Consider the following 26160-nt stretch of genomic DNA (forward strand, 5'->3'; position numbering starts at 1 on the left):
CGACGTTCGGTGGAGAGAGGAGTCGGTGCAGTGAAGTGGTGGCGCAGTGGAGACGGTGGCGGCTTCCCGTCACTGGCTGCGCCCCTCTCGGATCGGGATGGGGAATATCGGTGGAGAGTCGCGGCTTAGGTGAACCTCGTATCGAGAGCCTGCCGGCCCCCACCTTTATTTATAGCGCAGTGTGACGGGACCCACCAACCATGTAGGGTTAGACGCCCCCGATCAGGGCGCGAGAACAAGGCCCAAAAGGCCGTTGGACCTAACTGGTGGGCAAACCTAACACTTACTACTATCTACTATCAAGCACACTACACACCTTGCTCGCCTAGATTAACTGATACGCAAGGACTACCTGCACAGCAAATACTACAGTTCTGAAACGCTACGTAGTGATGGACTATCGATGGCACCATGTTTGCCCAGACTAATTATAGATACATAACGGAAATTTTGGAAACTGTAATATATCAACGGCATAAAACTAAATTTTCCACACAGGAAGGACCACATGTTTAGCGCATATCCATGTTTTCCGCATACAAATTTTAGTTTCGAGACCACCAACCACATACATTTCTGTAACTGCTTTGCTTACAACGAATTACTTCTCTCAAAATCCAAATCACTCGTAGCGAAATTCTGTTTTCTCAATCATAACCACCATATATACATGCGACCTCTTCCTCATTGGAGTACATTGCAGACTTTTTCAACCAAAAGGTAGCACATGTATTCATAGCCACAGCATGAACATAACTTTGATTATGGCAGTGCCTGTAGTCAGAGTTCAAGTCTGCAAAACGAATTATGCAGTCAGTCAATCAGTCAGATAACACTGCTGCTGTCACATTGCAATTGAACAGTATAACCAATTTAATGACAAAATGCCAGCGGTTATTTTCAATATTAAAAATACTGAGATTTGTTAACACAGTTTTATGCAACCACAGTCCAAGACATCGGTACGTATTTGGTCAAATTATCAATTTATGACTCATAGGGAACGCAGAAAGACAAGTTCATCTACAACTCAACTATATGTCTATATTCATACGAAATTATGAGCAAAGAGCTTACAACTACATAGTAGATAACAATTAAGAATAAACACAACTCGATGCAACTGCAGTGTAACCTAGATTTCAAATACTACAATAGAATGCTCTTGATAAACAATTAAACAAATCACAGAATGAACCAGTTATCTAGTTTAACAAACATTTAGGATAATAAGACGTGGATAAAAGCAAATGCAGTTATCTATAAATATCCAATCCAAACTTATTTTAGATCAGGTAGACAGGTACAGGTATACTTACATCAGAAGTATTGACCAGTTTTGGACGACCTGTTTCCTTGTCTATCTCCACCTTGAGGCCTATGTTAGCAATCTCTGGAGTTATAACAGGTTCTTGCATCTCAAGTTCAGAAACCTCCTTCTGATTTTCTTCATTTTCTTCAAGCAAGTTCTTAACAGCTAGCAGACCCCACTCCCTCAAGTATGGATTATCTTCATCGATGATGCACTGCTGCAGTAGCAACATGATCCCACCTAACTGCCTAATCTCATCTTGCACCTTCTTCCTTCTGTGTAAGCAATTAGCAATGACCGCGACCAAATCTCTCCTGTAACCAATGTATGGGCAGACCTTTGCATTTTCAAGAGCTGGATGGTTATCTCCTTGTCCTCCTGCCATTGATTTTCTGATTGTACTTGGTGGCTCAAGCTCACCTAGGTATCTCAGAAGGCGCTTTACAAAGCCAGTCTGCAATAGCGAGTCAACAGGGCGTTGAGTATCTGATGAGGTGGATTCCCAGGCACAGATATCCCTCAGGAGCTGCAGTGTATATCCAAGGACATCAATTGCAGGGCTCCCAGTTGGAAGAGGGGAGGTACCTCGGTGAGTAAAATTCACAGTTTCGGCAGCATGCTTGTGTAGATTGAAAACATCATGCGCAAAACTGTCCGAGACAGTAACTTCTTTGGGATGGCTGTTCAAACACCTTGACAGCGTACCCAGAAGAAAAACATGGTTAGCATTATACTCGCCACTGTCTGTGCGCTCAACATCATTAGTGGAGCATAAGGCATAGAACAAGCTCTCAAACTTCTGCTCCTCAACACAGACTTTGAACAGAAGCCACTCTAACCACTCTTCCTTGTGCCCCACTGCATTACATAATTCTGGTTAGGGTCATATACAGCTCTGTACTTGTACAGACAAAACAACACGGAGGAACTCCTATAACATTATAATAAATCCCAGTGTTAAAGGCTATACTGCACATTGCAACAAAATAACCATACCATTTTCTTGTCATTAGATATAAACAAAAGTATGCATCCCAATTTCTAACTACGATAGCAGGCTCAGACATCTTGCTATGCAATGCAACAATCTGATACTAGTACTACAATGCATCATAATTCCAACTGTCAAATTACAGACTGACCTAATACTAGTATCTGAAAATAAATCCTCACGTTCATAGCACGTACAGTAAAGAGCGTACCCAGTGTAGAGAGCTCCCGCTCTGTGTGGGGTCTGGGGAAGGGTGTCAGTGGCAAGCCTTACCCTCGCCTGTGCAATGCGAGGAGACCGCGACTCGAACCCGGGACCTTCCGGTCACAGGCGGTAAGACTCTACCGCTTACACCAGGCCCGCCCTTCTGTTCATAGCACGTACAGTACTACAGTATTTTGTTTACTCTAAAAGGCAGGCCCGAGCCAAGGGGCGTGTGAGCGGTGCGTGGGAACAGGGCCCATGATTTTTAGGGGCCCCCAAATCCTGATGTGTCAGCTACCAGCCATCACTACGGTAGTTTGTCATTAGGCGCATGCAAACTAGTACTAGTGACTACCAGCTACGCCTAGCTAGAAGCTAGGGGATCAATTCAAGCCCATGGCATAAACTACCATCATGTATTAGCACTGGAAACTAGCCGATACTACATACTATGTACTACGGAGTACATATGAGTCAGGAGTACAAAGTGTCTAATATATTTAACCAAATATATAAGTAAAAAATATTAATGCTCAAGTAAACATATTATGAAAGTATACCTCATGAAAAATCTAATAATATTTATTTAATATCATAAATATTGATGTATTTTATATATAGCTAGTCAAACTTGAGATATTTTAACTTTTAACTGTGCTAAAATTGCACTCGTTTCTGGACGGAGAGAGTACTAGATAATTCTAATCTTTTTCCCAATTTTGAATTCTACTGTCCTTCATAACATTATATGAACTAATGTTTTTTCGAACAATCATTATATTATAAACTATAATTATCCTTCATATATATGGTTATTTATCGTGTTCTAAGAGATTAATACATTTGCATGATATGTATGTAGAATTTATAATAATTACTATAATTCTGTCTATCAAGAGATAAGGCCTCATTTTATAGTTTGGTACAAGGCCCCAATTTTTGCCGGCTCGGCCCTGCTAAAAGGACAGCTGAAGAACACTGCGGCACTGCGGGGACGAGGTCATCTCACCTTGCGAGGCCGTAGTGACAACTTGGACGAGGATTGGCAGGCCCAGCTCCTGGTGGCACAGCTCCTCGAGCCTCCGGCGACCGCCTTCCCCGCCGCAGCACGTGTCGAGGACCATGCACAGGGGATCCAGGACTCCCTGGTCCCTGAGCCCCGCGAACTTCCGCAGCGCCTCGGGGAAGAGCGCCTCCCAGACGGCGTCGCGGTGGAACTCCCCGGCGAGCGCGGCGTTCCCGAGCGCCTGGAGCGCGGCGCACGCCACGTCGGGGGCGAGCGAGGGGAAGGAGAGCACGGAGGCGGCGACGGCGGCGGGGCCGCAGCGCTCGATGAAGGCGTACTGGTTGAGCTCGTGGCCCGCGAGGAGGTTGCGGAGGAGGCGGAGGCGCAGGAGCAGGAGGCGCGACGGGGAGGCCGGGAGGAGGAAGAGGGTGTCGGCGAGCACGTCGGAGAGGCCCTCCCGGCCCTCAGGGGTCCTGGAGGCTTGTATCAGCGCGGCGAGGGTCTCCTCGCCGTCGTCGGATCGAGACATGTTTGTGGGGGTTTAGCGTGTCCTGAACTCCGATTGCTCGTTCTGAATGCTCCTGCCCTGCGCGCTCCACGATTCCGTTTGTTCACGGCCACGGGCCACCAGGAAGCAAATGGAGCACGGCGCGCTGCGGCATCTTCTGGCCGTTTGATGAAGCATAGACGGTTGTGATCAAGATCAAGTGACGATTGCTAGGCTTGGCCAATTTACACATTATTGAATGTACAGTAAAAGGAAAGGGTTGAAATCAGCCAGGCCTCCGTTTGCCCGGAAAGTCTGTATACGGATGAAATGGGGCGTGTTATTTGATTGAATTTGAATGCAGATTTGCGGGAATATAAAACCAAATGCCATAAATAAATTGGCTGGTCACACGTACCGCTGGACATTGTTTATCGAATTCAACTATGAACGGAAGACAATCCAGGCTCTGTTCGGCTGATACATAAGTCGACTGAAGCTGTTTTGTTGTGAGAGAAAAATACTGTAGATTCTAGCTGATAAGTTCAAACGAACAAGGCATGGTGCATTTCCTGGGTATTGAAACTAGAATACGAATACCGGAGAAATTTTTACTAAACCAACAAAATGTATAGTCTAAACTGCATGCGTACCTCACAGGGCAAGAAACATTTCTATAGCACAAAAAGAAAAAACCATGCTATTCAGCTCCCTCCAGTCAGCCCAACCATCAAGGCACGACACGACTGCTCCAGCAATACAACTTAATCCAGATGCATTAATCGTGTTAAACATGAAATCGTGCATTCAACAGCATAACTTGGATGTAACCAGTGATTCTGCAGATTATTCAGAATTCTTATAACCCAGCAGTGTGCTTGATTTGAATTTTGCAAGCACTGCAATTCACGCTAAAGAACTGAAGAGCACCAGAATTTTTACTAAGCAAGCATTACAACAATGGCGCAGCTCTAACTAACTTTACAACCTTACAACTGGGCAGAGATTAATCTAAGCTCCAGCTTCCCCTCCTAATAGATAATCTAAGAACACTCAGAATGCTTAGGACTGCCTCTGTTATTTGACCTGTTGCAGCTTCGGGCAGAAGACAGATTAGTGCCCGTTGGACATTGCAGTGGTGACAATGTCACCTTTCACGTCATAGAACCTTCGGTACTTGGAGTCAACGTGCGTGAGATAATATGTGCCTGCGGATAGCAAACTTGTATCTTGACTGGTCACAAAATCTTTCGCCCCATAGCGGTGCTCCATCAGTTTCAGTGCCTCGACAAATTTCTTTGGGGGAACCTGCATGGAACATACCCTCACTTTATGTTAAACACAGTGGGCTTCAGTGATAATTGAAGATTTTTTCTTGAAAGAATATCGCTAATACTCACCACATGTCTTGCCTTCAATTTCTTGGAAACATCCATTATGTTTGCAATGTTCAGTAGACTGAAAGGTTGCTGGCCTTCGTTAATCTTGAAAGAGAACATTGTTGATGTCAACCCACTGCCATATGAAAACATAACAATCCTCTGGCCTGCCTGGACATGTCAAAAGTACAGAAAGAAAAGAAATTACTTTAACATCGATCGGCCAGTCTTGTAAAAGCAGAGGGAAACACACACTGCAAATACTAAATAGTATTATACCAGAGTTTCATGTCTATTATGAATAATCGATGCAAGAGCGGCATAGAGTGATGCTGTATACATATTCCCAACTTGTTTTGGGATCAATGTTGTTGGCTGAACCTTGGACTCGTACAGGTTCTTTGCAACTTGCTGAGATGCCTGTGTAGCACAGCTTAATTGATCAGCGCCAGATAGTTTGACCATGTGGAGATACTTCTAGTTATCTAACCTTTTATATACCTTTTCAAGGTCGCGACTCTGGTAGCTTTCTTCAGATGACAAGCCTGCATAGGGTGCCAATTTTTCCCTTGACTCTTCATCAACCGTGCTGCTTGATATGGATGGGAAATCTTTTAGTTGAGCCAGTTGTCAATTTTGACAAGTGAATCAAATAGTTTACTGTTTGAAGCATGCAAAGATGCTAATATAGTAAATCACCAACCTGCAGTTTCTCAAGAAATCATTGTAGTACAAACGAGCGAAGCTTTTCTGTACAAGCTGAACAAAACAAAAACTTATAATTAGGAAAACAAATAATAAAAAATACTTTGCAGAGAGCAACAAATTTTAAGTTGGGTTTGCAAGACCATCACCAAGATGCCACCTGTCATGTGCACTTTGCTACGGAAATATTAAAATCATATTGTAAGTGTGTTTCTGGTACCTTGTTGTATGGAGAATGGAACACAACATAATCTGCATCAAAAATTGAAAACTGCTTTCCCTCATGCTTTTCGTACCTGAAATATGGGATAGTGGATTCAGATTCAGTCAGCTCACTCAACTTGGCTAATGTGCTAAAATAAAAGTGCTATAACTTACTTTTTGCAAAATACAGTGTAGCAGGAGTCCAATGCCATGAGATAACATGTCTGTGATAGCTTCCCATCAACCACCTACACACATTACACGGCATAAATTCCTTTCCATTAACTTTCAAGTTTATTGCGTCTGTTTTGGTGTGCAAAACACATGTAGAGTAGAGACAGACCGGATATTCACTAGCAAGATCGGGCTTGTAAAAGTCATATACATGGGCCATATGAGATCCCCTATATTTGCTTTCAAAAGAAATAGGAGCATTTGGTCCAATCAGCATTGCAATAGCAGCCGCACCACCAGTAGGACGAGCTGGACCTTCAGCATAAACCTGAAAGAAAGGATATCAAAGTGGATTGAAAATGTCAGCACGAGAAATAGCAAGTGCTTCAAAAGGTCAAGTAAAATAATCATGTTTTAGCTAATACTCCCTCCATATTGGTAATTCAAGTCATTTTGGATAGCGAAACGGTCTACAAAGCATAACTTTGACTTATTATTTTTATAAAAATATTTATTGGAAAGTAATATATGTATATTTTTATGAAAATACTTTTCAAGACAAATCTATTCATATGGTTTTCACATTTTCAAACTCAACAACTTAAAAGTTATTCATGATTTATATCCCCAATGTTTGACTCAAGCCTTGTCCAAAACGACTTGAATTACCAGTATGGAGGGAGTATAAATATCATCTTTACTCAAGTTGCAAGCTGAAGAATAACATGTCACCTACCGCACTGTCTGTGCAAACAACAAGTCCATAACGCCCATCCCATGAGTTGCTTTCAATCCAGTTAACACAATTAAACAATGCAGCTGTTCCACCATAGCATGCATTTGAAGAGTCAACTCCTTCAATATCAGTATTGCCAGATTCCTGAATTCAGATGAAGCTGTCAGAAACTGTAGCAGAAGCAAGCTCAATTTGAAATTTTCAAGACAAATATTGAAAATAAAATGAATTATTTCACTTTTTAGCTTTATCAACAAGGATCACTGGATCATACCTGAAAGCTTCAACCATCTAAGTTTTTTTTAAAAAAAAAATCGAGGGCCCCTTTGGAAACGCAGGAAACAGGAAAGTTTCCTTTGTTCCAAAGGGGGCCTGAAAAGATTTTTTGTAATGAAAGAAACAAACCTCAAATATCTGCATCAGCCATGTCTTTATAGACTTGCTCTTGTCTATTACTGTTTCACTGCCCACTTCCAAACGTCCAATGCAGTTTGGGTCAATGTTATAATTTTTCAGGAGGGACTTCACCACTGTCAAGCTGAGCCAATATCTCAATAAGTTAGATTTATAACAAAAGGATTAAATGAATATTGTCTGGGTATTGAAAATGAAATAACATTGTTTCAAATTGTATCATTTTAAACAGGTCATAACCATTTGGATTTCACAAATGAAAGGATAAAGTTAAGGGATCAAGGACAATTACTTTCACAAATACAGGAACTAATGTTCTGGTGTTGAAGGCAGAATCAAATAACTTAAAATCAAGCATGGCAAAGTGCTATATTTTGGTTTTGCAATGGCCCTCCCTTGCTTAATTTTGTGCATAATTACCATGCATATAACTCCGAAACAAAAGAATGACTAAGATAACAGAAAAGAAGAAAAGAAAGATATAAAGAAAAGAGAAAACAATGAAAATTGGAGCATTAACCAGTAAGTACTCAGAAAAAATAATATACCTCATCGAAATAACATCCTCAACTTCAGTGCAAAATGCCATACTTTCCTGTCCAAGCCCAATGGTATACTTCCCTTTGCTCACGCCATCATGTGTTTCCAACTCTTCCTGTAACAAATATCATGTAAATTTGCAGTACACCATAACAACTACCAAATAGAATGATACTATACTAATAAGTTGAAGACAAACTGAGGCGTTACGAGTGATTCAACTATCTCACAATAGAAAACTGAATGTGTCCTAAAAAACACCAGTTGTTTTCAATGGGATGAAGCTCTCGTTTAATTTACAATCTTTTTTTCCCACCTGTCGTATTCAAGTTTACAGATATTTTCTAAGAGGTCTGACATGTTGACCTATGTTAGTCGCTGAATTCTTACTCTTGGTAGTAGCAGAATTCTTACTTGTTGTTAGTCGCTGAATTCTTACTCTTGGTAGTAGCAGAATTTTTACTTTCATCGAGAGATGATGACACTAGGAGTTGGGGCAATTTTCTGGTTTATTTTCAAATACCATGCCAACCTGAGGGGTTGGGGTACATATTTATAGGCTGCTAGCCAGACAAGCATATGCCAAGATGCTAGTCTAAGATGCTAAGATGCTGTCCTCTAAGATGTTGTCCTCTAGTTTAAGATGTTGTCCTAAAAATAGACCATGCAGCCACAAGGACCATGTGACCAGCACAGCCCCACAAAGACCAGCCCACACATGAGACTTATCCCATCATTCTCCCCCTAAGTCTTGTGCATCGTCCTGTGGGAAAGTTGAACCATCCCGGTCCTGGAGCAGAGCTCAAGAAACTTGATCCTCCCAAGGGGCTTGGTGAGCAGGTCCGCAAGCTGGTCCTTGGTGTTGATGTAGCTAGCCTTGATGCTCCCTTCCTCCAAACAGCCTCGGATGAAGTGATACCTCACTCGGATGTGCTTGCTGCGTTCATGGAACACGGGGTTCTTTGCCAGGGCCAGAGCGGACTTGCTGTCCACCCTGAGCTCCACCGCTCTAGTGTCTCTGCCAAGGAGATCACCGAGCAGTCGAGCGAGCCAGAGCGCCTGAGTCGAAGCGGTGGAGGCCGCTATGTACTCGGCCTCGCAGCTGGACAGGGCCACCACCTGCTACTTGACCGACTGCCAGCTAACGAGGCACTTACCGAGGAAGAAGAGGATCCCGCTCGTGCTCTTGCTGGTGTCGATGTCGCCGGCGTGGTCGCTGTCGCTGTACCCGATGAAGTGTGCCGCCCCAGGGCACCTAGGGTAGTAGAGGCCGTGGTCGAGAGTCCCCGCAACGTAGCAGACGATCCTCTTCACAGCCTGCTGGTGCTCCGTTGTCGGTCGCTGCATGAACCGACTAACGTAGCCGACGGAGAATGCCAAGTCCGACCGTGTGTGGGCGAGGTAGCGAAGGCTCCCCACAAGACGCCGGTACTACGTAGCGTCCACCTCCTCCGTCGTGCTGTCGCAGCTCAGCTTCAGCCTCTCCTCCATCGGAGTGAGAGCTGGGTTGCAGTCGGTGAGCCCAGCTAGCTCAACGACGCGCTTGGCGCAGGCGGTCTGTCGAAGCGTGATCCCGGAGTCATCCTGGTGCACCTCGATTCCTAGGTAGAAGGAGAGAGGCCCCAGGTCACTCATTTGGAAGGTGGCCTTCATCTCTTCCTTGAATGCCGCCACCTCCGCATCCTTGGTGCCGGTGATCACCAAGTCGCCGACGTAGACACCTACCAGCAGAGCATTTCCTCCACTGCCCTGTCGGTAGATGGCCGTCTCGTGTGGGCTTTGCTCGAAGCCCATCCCCTTTAGCATGGAATCTAACTTGGCATTCCACGCCCTCGGTGCCTGCCGCAAGCCATAGAGGGCCTGGCGCAGGCGGAGCACCTTGCCCTCCTTGCCGGGGATCGCAAATCCCGACGGCTGGTGCACGTAGACCTCCTCCTTCAAGTCACCGTTAAGGAACGCCGACTTGACGTCTATGTGATGAACACGCCAGCCCTCCTGGGCAGCTAGCGCAAGGAGGAGTCGCACAGACTCCATCCGCGCCACGGGAGTGAAGGCGTCGTCGAAGTCGACCCCCTCTTGCTGCACGAAACCTCGTGCCACCAAGCGAGCCTGTGCTTGACGATGGCGCCGGCTTCATCCCTCTTCAGCTTGTACACCCACTTAAGGGTGATCACGCGGTGACCACGAGGAAGGTCAGCGAGCTCCCAGGTGCGGTTCTTCTCAACCGCATCCATCTCCAACTGCATCGCGGCGCGCCATGCCGCGTGTCTCTCGGCCTTTGCGAACGATCGAGGCTCGCCGTCGTCACATGCAAGGTGCAACTACGCCTCCAGGTCCTCCAGGTCGTGAGGCACCAGTCCCGGCACCGACTGGTCGCCGAGAAGGTTCTCCATCGTACGGTACCGCAACGGCTCGCTGTCGTGGTACGCGTCGATGCGCTCCTCGTCGTGAGAGAGCGGAGTAGCGAGCTCAACCGAGCTGTGCTTGACACGAGCTGGTGTTGGAGTAGACGTGCCCGGAGAGGTGCCTGTCGGTGCTGGAGTGCGTGGCGTTGCCAGCTGTGGTGGAGCCGGCGAAGGACTCATCGCAGCCGAGGTCCTGGCTGGAGAGCGTGGTGCTGTCGGAGTAGCAAGCGCCGAGGTCGGTGGAGGCTCGGGGACTGGGGTAGACGCGCTCGCCGAAGAAGAGCTGCCTACTCCCCCAGCTCCCTCGAAGTGGACGTACTCGACAGTGAAGTCATCGTACGTCAGAGCCGAGCCGTCATCCACCGCCTTGTCCCACGCCCATCCTCGCCCTTCGTCGAACACAACGTCGCGCGCCGTGCGCACACGCTGTGTCTTCGGGTCGAGGATGCGGTAGGCCTTCGAGCCCTCCGCGTAGCCGATAAACACTCCCGGAGTGCTCCTGTCATCGAGCTTGCTGATGTGGCGAAGCTCCTTGGCAAACGCGAGGCAGCCGAAGACCCGCAAGTGGGAGACCGCCGGCTTGTGCCCACGCCAAGCCTCGTACGACGTCCTGCCGTCAAGCGCCTTGGTAGGCGAGCGGTTGAGGATATAGACGGCCGCCACCACCGCCTCTCCCCAGAAGACAGCCGGCATCCCTCTCTGCTTGAGAAGGGCCCGAGCCATCCCCACAACCGTCTGGTTGCGCCGCTCGACGACGTCGTTCTGCTGCGGGCTGTACGGCGCGGAGTAGTGGCGCTGAATGCCCTCATCAGCGCAGTACGACGCGAATTCAGCCGCCGTGAATTCGCCGCCATTGTCGATGCGCAGCACGCGCAGCTTGCGGCCGCACTCTGCCTCCGCAGCAGCCTGCGAGCGCCTGATGGCGTCCGCAGCCTCTCCCTTGTTGCCGAGGACCATCACCCACATGTAGCGGGAGAGGTCGTCGACGAGCAGCAGGAAGTAGCGTCGTCCTCCCGATGTGGCCAGTGTCACCGGGCCACACAAGTCCCCGTGCACAAGCCCGAGCCTCTCCTTGGCTCAAAAGCTTATCCGCTGGGGAAAGGGAAGTCGCCTCTGCTTCGTCAACACGCAGACGTTGCAGAGCTGCTCCACATGGTCGAGGCACGGCAGGCCTCGCACCATCTCCGTGGCACTAAGCCACTTCAGGGCCTCGAAGTGAAGGTGCCCGAAACGCTCGTGCCACTGCCACACCTCGTCGTCCCGACGAGCAGCGAGACAGAGGGCTTGTGCCACCTGCACATTGAGGACGTAGAGTCGATTTGCGCTTCTGGTTACCTTGGCAAGAAGGCGACGACGGCGATCCCAAAATCCTCATGACTCCATCCTCAACCACCACGCGTGAACCATTCTCATCTAGCTGTCCCAAGCTGATGATAGAGTTCCTCAACGCGGGGATGTAGTAGACTCCGGTGAGCAGCCTGTGCTCACCAGACACGGCGGTGAAGATGACGGAGCCGACGCCCTTGATCTCTACGCCGGAGACATCCCCAAACTTGACGGAGCCTCGGACGCTAGAGTCAAGCTCGGTGAAGAACTCCCGTCGACCGGTCATGTGATGGGTGGCGCCGGTGTCGAGGCACCACCCGTCAGTCTTGTCGTTGCTGGAGCTGTCGCCGAGGAGGGCGTGTGCTTTTGGCTCGTCAAGGTGGGGGAGAGCCGCTGCGGCCGGTGCCGCTGGAGGTAGCTCGATGCTTGCATGTGCCATGAACAGAGTCGGCTCCTCCTCCTCCGCCTATGCGACGTGGGTCTAGCCGCGTCGTGGCTGTCGACAGTCCTTGGCCCAATGGCCAAGCTGGCCGCAGTTGCGGCAGACGTCGTCTCGTGCCGGCTTGTGCCTGCTGGCGGCGCCGCCCAAGGCGTCTCCGCGGGCATCACCCTCGGCACGTCCTCGCGCCCCGGCCTGGGCATCTCTGCGCGGCTTGCCACGCTTGCGGCCGCCTGTCGCGGAAGAAGGCTTCCCCTTCTTCCAGTCACCTTGGCTGGCAAGCCACTGCTCTCGAGTGAGAAGGAGCTTCCCGCCAGCGGTGATGGGCCTCGAGAGAGCCTGTGGCTCATCGCTGTCGACGACCTTGAGGCAACCTATCGCCTCTTCGATCGACATCATAGAGAGATGCAGCAGAGACTCGATCGAGCGAGCCATCTGCTTGTACTTCTCGGGGATGCAGCGGAAGAGCTTTTCGACAGCTCTCTCCTCGCCGTAGGTGTCATTGCCGAACTGCACCATCTTCTGCAACAGAGTGTTGAGACGGAGAACAAAGTCATCAATGTCCTCACCTGGCTTGAAGGCCAGGTTTTCCCACTCCTTGCGAAGTGCCTGCAGTGTGGACTTGCGGGCGCGGTCGCTGCCGATGCGTGCTGCAGCGATGGCGTCCCAAGCCACCTTGGCAGTCTGCTTGTTGGTAAGCGAGAACTGCATCTCGGGCGGGACTGCAGCGATGTGGGCATCTAGCACCCGTCGATCAAGGTCGTAGTCGACGTCGCCGTACCGGACTGCCTCCCACATGTGGCGCACCTGGAGCTTTACCCTCATCACCGCAGCCCACTCGACGTAGTTGGTCTTGGTGAGGGTAGGCCACCCACCGCCGAGGTCGACGTCCCTGACGATAGCCTGGAGCCTGTGGTAACCACGATACTGATCTGGGGAGAGAGAGCCACGCTGCCTGTGAAGGCCGCGCTCTCCATTGACCCGTCCGCCACCATCGCCGTGCGCGCCTCCTCCAGGAGCACCGCCGACGCGTCCGCGCCTGTCTGGGCTGCCGCCGCGCTCGTGGGCGTGCGCGCCTCCTCCAGGAGCGCCGCCAGCGCGTCCGCGCCTGTCTGGGCTGCCGCCACGCTCGTGGGCGTGCACGGCTGCCCCAGGAGCGCCACCGCCGTGCGCGCCTCCTCCAGGAGCGCCGCCAGCGCGTCCGCGCCTGTTTGGGCTGCCGCCACGCTCGTAGCCGTGCGCGGCTGCCCACTGCGCCGCCCGCGCTCGCGCTGCCTCCCTCTCTAGCAGCTCGAGGTCCGCGTCGGCGGTGTCGTCAGCAAAAATGGAGCTGCCGATGCTGCCGCGCAGAGCCTCGACCTCCGCTGCCGCCGCACGCGTTGCATCCGCCGCCGCCGCTGCTTCCGGCTCCGCTTTGGCTGCTGCCAGCTCCGCCGCTGCCAGCCTCGACGCCCTTGCCGCCGCCGCAGCGGTCTCTGCCGCTGCTCGCTCGCGTTCCTCTGTCGCGGCAAGTTCGGCCTCCTGCCGACGCCGCATGCTCGAGGCGACCGAGCTCTGAGACTGCCCTGCGGACATGACGCGCTAACGGGGGCTGCTGCGTGGGGAGAGGGCTGCTTCAGACGAGTTGTTCGTCTGCGCAGAGGGAGAGGAGTGGACAGGAGCGGCCGGAGGAGCTGCTGCTGCCAACAGCTGGGGCTGTTGTGGGGCTGGGAGAGAAGATGAGCAAGAGATGCTCAGGCTATAGGATAATACGGCTCTGATACCAGTTGTTAGTCGTTGAATTCTTACTCTTGGTAGTAGCAGAATTCTTACTTGTTGTTAGTCGCTGAATTCTTACTCTTGGTAGTAGCAGAATTCTTACTCTCATCGAGAGAGGATGACACTAGGAGTTAGGGCAATTTTCTGGTTTATTTCCAAATGCCATGTCAACCTAAGGGGTTGGGGGTACATATTTATAGCCAGCCAAACATATGCCAAGATGCTAGTCTAAGATGCTAAGATATTGTCCTCTAAGATGCTGTCTTCTAGTCTAATATGTTGTACTCTAAGATGCTGTCCTCTAGTCTAAGATGTTGTCCTAAATACAGACCATGCAGCCACAAGGACCATGTGACCAGCACAGCCCCATAAAGACCAGCCCACACATGAGACTTATCCCATCGACCTATTATTCTACTCAGACAAATTAATTGTAGAAATAGCAGCATGCACTTGAGGACTGAAATTACTATGCACACGACTGAGGTGAAAGCTTCACTGATTTTCTGTAAACATGGTGAAACAACAAAGCAATACGTGATGGATTCTCCCTGACCGTATGTGCCTGTATACCGTACTTTGGCTGTCGTAGGTAGCATGTTGTGAACTGTGTAGCGTGTGCTAAGAACAGTTTTGACAGATCTTTCATCACTCATCAGCACAAGGTGCTTAAATGCCGCCACCAGCCCTGCACCTTGAACAGGCCACAGGGGTCCTAATACTACCAGAGAGTTCGTTTCAGTCGGCATCAACTAGGCCTTTTCCTCCCTGACACAGCATTTCCCCCTGTTCGGGGTGGCTGAAAAAACGGCTGATGCTGATTTATTGTGAGAGAAAAATACTATTATTTTGCTAAGAAGAACAAATTTTCTTTTCAAAGAATGCAAAAGGACCGTTGCTCCTTAGAGCAAGTATAATAGCAGGCTATAAGCCGACTAAATGCTGAGATGGAGGAGAGAGCAGAGGAGAGAGAGGAGAAGCGGGCTGTAAGGACTTGGGCACAAGAACCAAAAAAGTCTGTGAGAGAGACAAGTGGGCCATGTATTAACTGTAAAGAGCCAACTACTATATGAGTAGACTGAGAGAAGGTTGCAAGGAACCTTACAGCCAGCAAACCGGCTGTATTATTAGCCTTGCTCTTAGCCTGCTCATCAATGGCCAACACAGCTAGTACTTCATCTACAGTTCCCTTGGGCTCAATCGACGCATGGTTTAAGTACAGCTGGAAGTACTGATCAGGAATTATTAAGGTTGATTGGTGTATTTGGTGGACAACAATTAAACAGATGAGTATTAGAGGGACTTGAGTCAGGTGGGCCTAATTGCACTCAAGTCCCCCGATAATAGCCAGCTAAACACGGGAGACGATATTTTGATACGACCGAGCTCAACTTGCCAACGACACAACTCATACGAGGTATGGATCGAAACAGCTGTCTCGGCAGCAGGGCAGCTCTCTGAGCAGGGAGCCCCACCAGCTCTGCTCCGTGCCGCACACAACTGCCACGGCGAACGGCCAACCTCGTGTCGCCGAGGGAGGGCCCAGGGGACCGACGGGGCCGGACCGCTGGACTGCTGGAGGAGTGGAGGTCCTTCCTCCCACCCCCGCAAGGCGCAACCCGGCGCGAAGAACGGCGGGTGACCTCAAACTCCTACCGGAACCAACAGCCTTGACAGGCTAAAAGCCTAAACCCGCGGCAACCGTAAAGAGGTCGCGCAGCCGCAGGGGAACCACGCAAAGCGTGTGGTGGTGTCCACGCCGCCTGCCCGCGCGCCTTGGAATCGAACAGACGGAGAGTGCGTGCGTGTCCGGTGATGCCCCCGACGACGGCGAATCCAAGGGAAGGGCCGAAGGGGAATGCGAATCTGGCGCGCGGGGAAACAGAGGTGGCGACTGCGCGATGGTACCTGGAGCACGCAGTTGGGCGGGAAGTAGATGTCCATGGCGAGGATGCCCACGTCCTTGGCCTCCGACGCCATCTCTCCTCCTCCGACGCCGCCGCTGCACGCAAAACTGCAGACAGCCCAGGGGCATGCATGCAAACCATGTAAGAGAACAGAGCAAGTGAACTGCAATCTGGAAACTGCCAATCTCCGGCCACGGATTGGGAGATAGAGAGACAGAGGCCAGTACCACTGTACCAGTGGGAGGGGCGAAGCGGATTGGGGAGGGAGCCTACAAGAGCGGATCGCAGTTGGTAGGCAAGGGGTGCGGGATGGGCCGGACGGGCAAGGCCTCCCCCTCCTCGGCGCCGTATATATATACCCCGGCAACAGCGCGCAGCGCCGCTTTTTCGAAATCCTTTTCGCTTTTTCTTTTCACCTCCCGTCAGGACTTTGGGGCCTGGCAGTGGCTGTGGCAGTGGGAGCTGCCGCGGTTGGTGGTGGGACCGGCGCGGGCGCGGGACGCTCGGCGCAGGACGGCTGGAGGCTCCTGTACGGGCTTGTCCTTTCCCTCGCCCTCGGGCCTCGGTCGTATCGCCTGGTTGCCACGGGGTCCGAGCACGTGGCCAGCCACGAGGTCCTGGGCCTCAGGGGAGTAAAGTTTTCCAAATGGGCTGCCCGGACACGGTACGGCACTAGCACGGCGCGGCACGGCACTATCAGGCACGGCACTATCAGGCACGGCATCCTGACCGTGCCGTGCCGTGTAGTGCCGCCGTGCCACCACTCCGGCCCAGGCACGGCACTAAGGAGTCCAGGCAGTGCCGTGCCGTGCCACAAGGCACGGTAGCCCAACGGATTAGTGCCGTGCCTGGGCACTAAAACCTCAATAACACTTAAAATGTTCACAAACAGCAGCACAATTCAATGATCAAATTCAAATTTGAAGAAAGCAAAAGAAAAAAGAGAACACAAGAAGAACAGAATATGAAATAAAAGGAGCTGTGCAATGGCTGTCTCATTAAAAACCTGTCCAGGTAAAACTCACCCTTGTGAGAAACCCTGGACAGGGAAAAAGAGTGCAGCCAACCCCTTAGTTTAATCCAATTGTTCATTAAATCCAATCCACAGGTCCAAAGCATCCAAGTCCAAGTCTTTAAGATTACAGACCATTACATAAATGAATGACTAATCAAGATAAAGGTTTTCAAAGGCCTCCTCGAGCTCCTTATCCTCCACCATATGTTGTAGCCTTGACTCAGCAGCTTCCCAGTCCTTGATGCTCGTCGTTGATGGTCATGGAGAGACCGATGTCCTCCTCCTCGTCCGACATCTCGTCGTCGCCGGCCTCCGGTCCCTCAACGTCAGCGGCTTCAAAAAAAAAGAAACAGATCTAGAGTTAAATCAAGAAGAAGAAGAAGAAGAGATGAAGAACAAACAATCAAGAACAAGAAGTGAAGAACACCGAATCAAGAACAAGAAAAGAAATGAAGTGAAGAAGAAGAAGCAGATCTGAGCTCACCTCGCTTGACGGAGCACCAGAGGCAACGATGACGCCGACGTCGCTCAGATCCGGCGTCCTGGTACCTCAACGCCTCCTTGCGGAGCCCCAATGACACCGGAGTCTGGCGAGGTCGACGAGACCGACGAGAGAGAGACGAGGAGGAGATGGAGACGACTAAGCTACATCGCCGGTCAGGGAGAAGAGGGGGGGTGTAGAAGGCCGTGCCGTGTGCCCGTGCCAGCCACCGCTGTCGTCACCAGCCACCGGAGGGCGGGAAGAAGAGAGGAGATCGGGTGAGTGAGTGGCTAGGGTTTCGAAGAAGAGAGGAGAGCGGAGCGGAGCGCGGAGCGGACTGGGAAGCGGCCGAGCGGGGGAGAGAATGAGCACAGTGCTCAGCGGCTCAGCGCAGCCAGGAGCGGCCGCTGGCTTATATAGCCACTCGTCCCAACCCTACATCCAACGGCTAGGAATCGTCGGGGTCTCCATCCAACGGCTCCAAGCCGTGCCGACCCTGTGCCGGCCTCTGGAGCGGGCCGTGCCCGTGCCGTGCCAACGGGCTGGCATCGCGGCCCAGGCACGGGCACGGGGCCGTGCCGTGCTTGGCACGGGCACGGGAGAGGCGGGCCGGGCCGTTTTCGTACCGGGACAAATCAGCATCGTGCCCGTGCTGGCCCGATGGGCCTGGCCCGTTTGGAAATCTTTACTAGGGAGCATCTGGTTCTGGCCCTCTTGGCAGGGCTTTGGAGCCTTGGAGGGTTGCAGCACCAGGACTGGTTGAGACTTGTTGGGAGCCATCGGACGGGAGTGGCGTGTGGGGGCCTGGCCTAGCCCTCGTTTAGTTCGGCGCGAAATCGGCGCCGTCAGAGTTACTCTAGCCGCAGTAGATACTGTAGCATTTCGTTTGTATTTTATAATAATTGTCCAAACGTTGACTAATTAGGCTCAAAACGTTCGTCTCGTAAAGTACAACCAAACTGTGCAATTAGTTTTTGATTTCGTCAACATTTAGTACTCCATGCATGTACCGCAAGTTTGATGTGACGGAGAATCTTCTTTTTGCATAGTGCCAAATTCTGGAAATTGAGGGAACTAAACACCCCCTAGTGGCCTCCTGGCTCCGGCCTCTTTTTGCAGATCGTCGGATCCGGCTTTTTGGACCATCATGTCCTTGTATACAGCCTGTTCGTTTCGTCGTAAATGATTATAAATTTTCAGTCATAATAATATTTTTCTCTCACACCAAACCAACCAGCAGTAATAATCCACGATGATATACGATCGTTTCAGCTCCAGCCGAACAGGCTGCCGTTCGCTTGGTTGATAAGTCATGGATGAAAGTACTGTTGGCTGATTTGTTGTGAAAGAAAAATATCGTTCGTTGACTGAAAAAGTATGGCTTATAAGCCAAACGAACAGGACGCATGCTGTAAATTTGGAGTATATACTATACTGTAAGTGCTAAATTTATTTCCTCACTAAAGAAAACAAGTTTCGATGTGGATGCTGTATAAATTTATTTCCTCACTAAAGAAAACAAGTTTGTGTTGATGTAGCCATGTAGGTCAGCCGTTACGCTAAGACCTCATTCATCGCTGTCTCATTCTATCGCTCCTTTTCAGTTTTCATTCATTGGCATGGGAAACAAACCCAGCCGGGTACAGTGATTGCTCACCAACCACAGCCGGTGAATCCTCGCGTCGCAACAAGCTAAGAGAGTCAATTGCTCAATGCCATCGAAAAATTTCGCTCTTCCCTCAGTGCCGTTGAAATTTTAGAACTTCCCTCGTTATCATCAGACAAAATTTATGATTCTCTCAACGCCATTCACGTCAACATCTTAAGTTTGTATCGCTGACTAGTGGGACCCATAAAAACAGTGCATTTTGTGTCAACTGCAAAATGACCTCCCTTGCCCCTCTTCCTATGACAATACGGGCCCACGTTTCATGGTCTAAAGGCCGCAACAGCGAAGGATCCTCTCGTCTCGTGGCGGTGGCGACTGGGCGCAGAGGAGGCAGCGTGGTGCGGGGGCCCAGGTGGTGCGCGGCTGAGCTGCAGAGCGGGGGCAGGGTCCGCGCGGCCGCGGGGGTGGCTGCAAGCTCCACTGCTCTAGCGGCCGTGGCCCTGCTCCACTGCGTGTGGGGCGCTGCCTGCACGCCGCCGCCTGCCGCACGGGCGACCGTGGCAAGCAGCTCTGCGCGGGCGCGGCGCTAGGCACGCACCGCATTTCTTGGCCATGTCCTGGCCCTCCACGAGCACAGCCATTGCCTCCAGGACGGGTACGGCACCGCGCCGCCGTGGCCGGACGCCACCTCCTGCTCCACGCTGCTGCGCGCGAGCTTGTCTCCTCGCACCGCCGAAACGGCGAAGACGCTGCCGGCTGGTTCATGGTGGAGTGGTGGGCGCTGGCCGCCAAGACAGGATAAGGCGACGCCAACGACGCTGACATTGACCTGCTTTTGTGCCTGCACGCGCGGTGCGGGCGCTGAGAGACGCGGCTGCACGAGTTCCGGCAAGCACCGCATGCTGTTGCTCCTTGCACGCCTCCTCGATTATATGTCCCTGCTACCCGTCACTTTGCACTCTTCCTTTCGCAACCAGAAGCTCACCAAGGTATAGGTAAGTATCAGGCTATCACCTGCTCGATGCAATGCTCAAACGGAGACAGATGAGCTACGGTGTGCACGAGGGAGCTTGCTGATTATTGAAATGCTAGCGAGCTTGTCCATCGATCCCATCATGGCGAGAGCCTTTTGTGCGGCCTCCCCACTGCCCCTGCCAATCTCGAGGAGCGCCACCGTGGTGACGAACGGTGCACGTGATAGGCTTCTGAACACCTAGACTCATACTTGTTCACCTCCGGTGGCATTGACGAAGAAAAGGGGCAAAATTCACTTCATTTGCTTTGGGAGGGGCAAAATGATCATTTCCATACCAACTTAACAACAAACTAACAGCTTATGGATGGAAATGGCATTGAGAGGATCGGAAATTTTATCCGAAGGCAATGAGGGAAGTTTTAAAATTTCAATGTTAGTAAGGGAAGAGCTATAATTTCTGATGGCATCAAGGGAATTGGCTCAAGCTAAAAATGGTGTGAGTACAAGCGGAGCGAGTGAACACAACACAGCAGTCGATCTATCATTCCTTACTAACTTTAAAACTTTTATACGCCGCTTTGACTTTTTAGTACGTCCATTTTACTATCCATCTAGATATTAATAATATGTCTAGATACATAGCAAAATAGATAAACAAACCAAAATTAAAGCAACTTATAATTTACCGGATGCTTCACCAGAGCATTTCTCACGGTCACACGGAGCATTCAATACTGCGAATCAGTTGCCTCAATTGATAACAGAGTTGTTGTAACGGGCGGTTTAACTAGGTAAGACACTAGAAACTGATCCTCGTTACTCTGCATGTCTCCGGGTACGGTTTATCCCACACTCTGATATCTGACGTCACGTCTATATAAGAGGGCAAAACCCTCTTTCTGGTTACATGCACATGTAATACGTAAACGTACACTGCACACATAGCACGACACTCCGATTCTTATTATCATCCCTACATATTCTGCGCCGGGAGTAGAGCCAGGACGAATTGCGTGCTCGTTGTTGACTTGTTGCAAAGGACGTGAACGGCTTTGCTTCATTCTTTTCAGTTATATATACGTACATGATTCCATTGTTTACAATAATAATGTTATTGGGCTTTGGTATATATGGTACACCATAAACCCAAATGACCGTGAGTCATTCATTCGTTTTGATCGGATGGTTATTACGATCATCTAGGAGGTAGTATATTTATTTAACCATTCATTCGTTTTGATCGGATGGTTATTACGATCATCTAGGAGGTAATATATTTATTTATTTTTTTGTTTTGTAAAATAAGGTAAATAAGAAAAGTTTTAGATATATTAGACCCCGTATTAGTTATCGTTTACGTTTCTGCAATACTCCCTGAACTTTGTAATTTCATTATGTCAGTAATGAAATTCGGTTTTTACCATGGTGGAAAAAGTTTTAGATATAAAAAATCTTGTCTAAATTTGATTAAAGCATGTGTCAGACATCCCTGCCCCTCATCATGCATAATCTTGCATACGTGTCCAATAAGGCAACGAACGTGTGAGTACTTGAACCCAACATATATGTGAAGTTTATGTGCATAAGGGCCCAACGTATACATGTCCAAAGTACAAGAAATTTTACGTGCATACCAAACTTTACATAGTCACTTCTGTAATAGAGTTTTAATCCTGTTAGTATTGTAACATATTTTTATATCGCTAAAGTTCACGGATCGATTAATATATGTGTTAGTTATTCATATTTTTCATACATGTATCTCATCTTGCAACTGAATATGTAACGTATTTTTCATGCAAAGCGGCAAAGGGAACGATGCCCACAGAAAAGGAAGGGACCGTGTGCCCGTGCTTGTCTCCCGTGATGAGGTGATTTAGCGATATTTCCTTTTTTTATTAGATTAATTAATTTATTAATTCATAAAATCTAGAAATCAATGGCTCAGATTCTTTTTGAGGTATTATTTCCTAGTAAGTAAAAGAGGTATCATAGCATTGATCATTGTTATTTGTGATACACATGTTAATTACTCAACGAAGCACGTCGTGCTTGAGTAGTACTGGTCAAATGTTTTTTAATTACTCTTATCATGATTTATAGCATGTTTTTTGGGATTGAAGTAAAGTGAAAATTGCGGGTATGACATTGTCGGAAGATTACAATCATCGATACACTTTCACATAACTTATATATAGTTATATATATTTATCGACATTCTTGCTGTGAGCAACTAATAATATTAGCTTGTCTAACCGTTGTGCCTATGCCTATATCTATATGGACGTCTGCCTCACGACTACTGTGTGAAAGGGAGCATACACATGCATAATCGCATGTGGCATTCTGTTATTTTTGGATAAATATTCTCATGGTCCCTAAAATGTTTTTTTTGTTTGCAAAACTACATTCTCTCTACTAACCACCCGAACCGTAGAAGAAGTTACTGAAGAATCTCTGTTTAGCCTAGAGGGGGGTGAATAGACCTGTTAAAACAAAACTTGAACTTTTGTCAAATTCAACCCGCGACACTGCCGCTTTATGCCCGTAGCACTGCTGCACCTGCAGACAACTTCGTGATGTAATTCAAAATCTATAAAAGAAAACTTGGATCTAAGAGGTTACTGAGGTCCCTGCAGGTATATTGAACACAGATCGACAGTAAGAAGTGGTAGAAACACCACACACAAGTAGATCGATCTCAAACCTAGAAATCACCTCAACGACAATATGAATCACAAAAATGTAAAGCAAGCACAAGGTGACACAATGATTTATCCCGTGATTCAGCTCGCCACTAAGGCTTGCCTAAATCCACGTTGTTGAGGTTAGCCACTAAGGCTTAGGACTTTCCAATCCTTCCTCGTTCTCAAGTCAAGAAACTTAACTCTTGAGATGAAGGGTGGGTTTACTAGCTGCAAGAGGTGGTTACAAACCTCCTGGGGCTGCCACACAAGTTGGCAAGCTCCACGGACGACGCTCTAGCCGGCTAAGAGCCAAGCTCCAAGAGTAATAAACACAACCGCTGGCCAAAACGTGAACCAAGTCCTCTTTAGAGGTTGGGAATCCGTGGATCTGCTCTCTAATCGAGTTTGGCACCTTTTCCTCGCAAGGATTGATGGAGAAATCAATGGAGAAGCTTGGGAGCTCAAGGTCACCAATGGAGGAGAGAGAGAGAAGCACTTTTCTGTTTCTGCACAAGCTGAATGATTGAGGAAGAAGAGAGAGACGTTGGGGAGGAAGGAGAAAGGTATAAATACCCTCAGCCCCCAACGATCACTTAAGTCGCGGTAGTGTCGCGGCTTAAGTGCCTCTCTTCATGTGCGACACTGTCGCACCAGGCAAGATAGCAAGGGTAAGAGTGAAGTGCTGGCTATCTTGGCTGTGAAACTGAGGATATATGTGTAGGATTGAGCACTTGGTAGCACAGGTTAGCTTAAGCATTGTGTTCCCCTTTATAGTACGACTTTTCCTATACTTAAATTTAAAATATAAAAGAATTCCAACCTCCTTTAAATTTGAAGCCATCAACATTTGTAATTTGGGGGTCCTTCGTTTCATATAACATCCTCGATTATAGATTCCCTTCTTGTCATCTCGATAAATCACATTAGTCCTCTAATTGCGTGGTCATTATCACCAAAATCCATAATTAGAGCTTGATTGCACTTTCAATCTCCCCTTTTTGGTGATTGATGACAACACAATTAGAGTTTACAAAAGATAAGAAATAAATACTGAGATTTTGGAGCCATGGGTGTAGAGCCTCCCCCTAAATATGTGAATGAAGAATTTGAATTCTCAAATTAACATAAGAGGCCAAGATTCACATTTTTAATGAAAATGATGGAGCTCCCCGTACCTGCATGCTCCTGTGGGGTGCAGCACACTTGTGTCAAATATATAATCATGATGCAACTGATAGTTCATGCACAACAAGATAGTTGTGATAGCTGGATGTGACAGTGTCGCTCATTAGCCGCAGCACTACCGCAGAGCGGCACTGTCGGGCCTGGGCGTGGCACTGCCGCACTTGCTGCAACATCATAGATAAGAACAGGTACCACATAACATGTAACACATATAAAGAAGTACATTCTAGCATAATTATATCACAAGCTACAACACAGATTAATACATGTCCATATCTCACACGTATAGAGTACTTAGGTAGCATTATTACACATATAGAGTTTTGATCGTCTCTCAAACTCTCAACCTAGCAAAGTCTACTCTCAACGGATAAGAACATGAAGCTCCTGCTACAGCAACCTCTCCATGGCGTCGAAAAAGTTGTTGACCCCTCTAATTTTCTCTCTCTTTGGCATAAAGCACCAAAAAGAGAAGAAAAGAAGAAAGACCAACGAACTCACTCCTCATCTTCTTAGATGTTCTCCCAATCTACATCATCGCCACCAGCAGTGTAACACCCCGGTGTTATGCCTACATTTAGGCACTGCAAATCACGCATATCATGCATCGTCAAGCATCCAAATCATATATGCTTAATCATGTGAATACCAATTGAAACATTGCTTTGAAACATCTGAAACATGCGTGAAACCCGAATGTTGCATACGCCTGTTTAAGAATTGTTTTGCCCTGGATTTTTTCTTGCTAGATTAGTAAAACATGTTGGGCTACTATTATAAATCATCTAGCAATATTTAGTTCAAATTTTGGAGCAATGTTTGTATTCAAATTTGTTGACACCGTTTTTTGCACGTGTCAAAATAATCGGAGTGGACTAATCGGCAAGGGGAAAGTTATTGAATACTTTGATAGCCGATGAAAGCCAGCTTGTAAAGATGGTTGCCGATAGCTGGTGATGGTCGATGGAGAGGTTGATTTGGACTCGGGCGTTGCCGATGAGGTTGGAGGTGTTGTTGTCGATGCCGATGAAGGGAGGCTTGAAGACTACTGCCGATGAAACAGGGAGTATGCCAATGAAGGAAGACTTGAAGACTGCTGCCGATGAAATAGGGAGTATGCCGATGGGAAGGAGGACGGTGAGATTTCCATCGTAATTGAGGCGGACAGGGAAATAGATAGGAGTTGATTTCCTTTTCTATATTAGTTAGAGTATGATTCATGTAAGAGTCACGTGTTTCCTTAGATATGGGATTGGTGTCCTAGTTGTGTTTGGTTGTGTCTCTTTAGATCAGGGTATAAATATGGAGTAAGGGGCAATGTAATAGATATATCAATCAATATCAAAACCAATTTTTACTCCTATTTACATCTACTTACTTTTCGGCGACTTCGTCAATTTGCATATTTTTCCTTTTTACGAGTTCTCATTGATTCGGCGAGCTGCATCGTCTCAGTACGACCTTCGGCGATTCTCGAGTTCCGCGTGAGCACCTCTTGGCCGTGACTTCCAGGCGTATCGCTGTTGTCAGGACCAAAGTGTTCGTATCTTCATCCTTGTCGATTAGTAGGTCAAATCGACTGGCACGCTTTGGATATCGATTCGGGTATTAGCCCTTTGTGTTTGCAGATCCACTTTTGCATCAACACATCTTTTGGCACGCCCGGTGGGACCAATCAATCAATATGTTCAATCCCGAGATCGATTCAGGGAACATTATCGCAGTATCAGAAGAAGATCTCAAGGAAGAACAGAGGCAGGCTATGGAAAAGGCTGTAGAAGAATACAAGCAGCTTTGTCTGAGATCGTTTAGCCTGAACAAGAGTGGACAAGTCATCCAGAAGCAAGATTTGCCGTTGCCTCGGCAGGTTACCTTTGACTCCAATCCTGGTAAACTCCAAGAGATGGTTAATTCTGCAGTAAATCATGCTTTGATTAATCATTCCAATGTGCTGTCCAATACTGTTCATAATGCTGTGGTTCGAACTCTCAAAGAAGGACAAGCGGCACCACATTACGTTGGGCCGGCCTATCATCAACCAGAGCCGGCATCTGTCAAAGCTCCATCGGTTCCTTCGGCCGTTGTGGGTACAGAAGTTACTTCCCCTCCAGTATTGGCAGACTCACCTAATATTCAATCTACACCGATACGATCAGATCAGGTACTACCAGGAGGGTGAGTTCAGCTTAATACAGATCTATCGGCATCAGCTATGTCAGG

At 48.7% G+C, this 26160-nt stretch overlaps 2 protein-coding genes across 3 annotated transcripts; both read right to left on the reverse strand.

The window, feature by feature from the left end:
• Positions 1-439: 439 nt before the first annotated feature.
• On the reverse strand, positions 440-4093 carry LOC136450388 (uncharacterized). Its single transcript, XM_066450796.1, has 3 exons — positions 3517-4093; positions 1320-2170; positions 440-793 (listed from the first exon to the last, which is right to left on the reverse strand). Exons 1-3 carry the CDS (start codon positions 4040-4042, stop codon positions 788-790), a joined length of 1383 nt encoding a protein of 460 aa, XP_066306893.1. The 5' UTR covers positions 4043-4093; the 3' UTR covers positions 440-787.
• Positions 4094-4820: 727 nt separating this feature from the next.
• On the reverse strand, positions 4821-16351 carry LOC136450377 (hydroxymethylglutaryl-CoA synthase-like). Of its 2 annotated transcripts, none has more exons than XM_066450780.1 (13): positions 16215-16351; positions 15989-16094; positions 8161-8267; positions 7604-7736; positions 7199-7342; positions 6632-6790; positions 6463-6536; positions 6305-6380; positions 6083-6138; positions 5881-5968; positions 5659-5799; positions 5401-5550; positions 4821-5308 (listed from the first exon to the last, which is right to left on the reverse strand). In XM_066450780.1, the coding sequence occupies exons 2-13, from the start codon at positions 16058-16060 to the stop codon at positions 5114-5116; spliced, it is 1395 nt and encodes a 464-aa protein (XP_066306877.1). In that variant the 5' UTR covers positions 16061-16094; positions 16215-16351; the 3' UTR covers positions 4821-5113. The 2 variants fall into 2 exon arrangements, with proteins under 2 accessions (XP_066306877.1, XP_066306884.1); XM_066450787.1 differs by having other exon boundaries at positions 16223-16259.
• Positions 16352-26160: the final 9809 nt, after the last annotated feature.

Source organism: Miscanthus floridulus, chromosome 1 (genome assembly GCF_019320115.1).
Source record: "Miscanthus floridulus cultivar M001 chromosome 1, ASM1932011v1, whole genome shotgun sequence".
In the NCBI taxonomy this organism is placed as follows: domain Eukaryota; kingdom Viridiplantae; phylum Streptophyta; class Magnoliopsida; order Poales; family Poaceae; genus Miscanthus; species Miscanthus floridulus.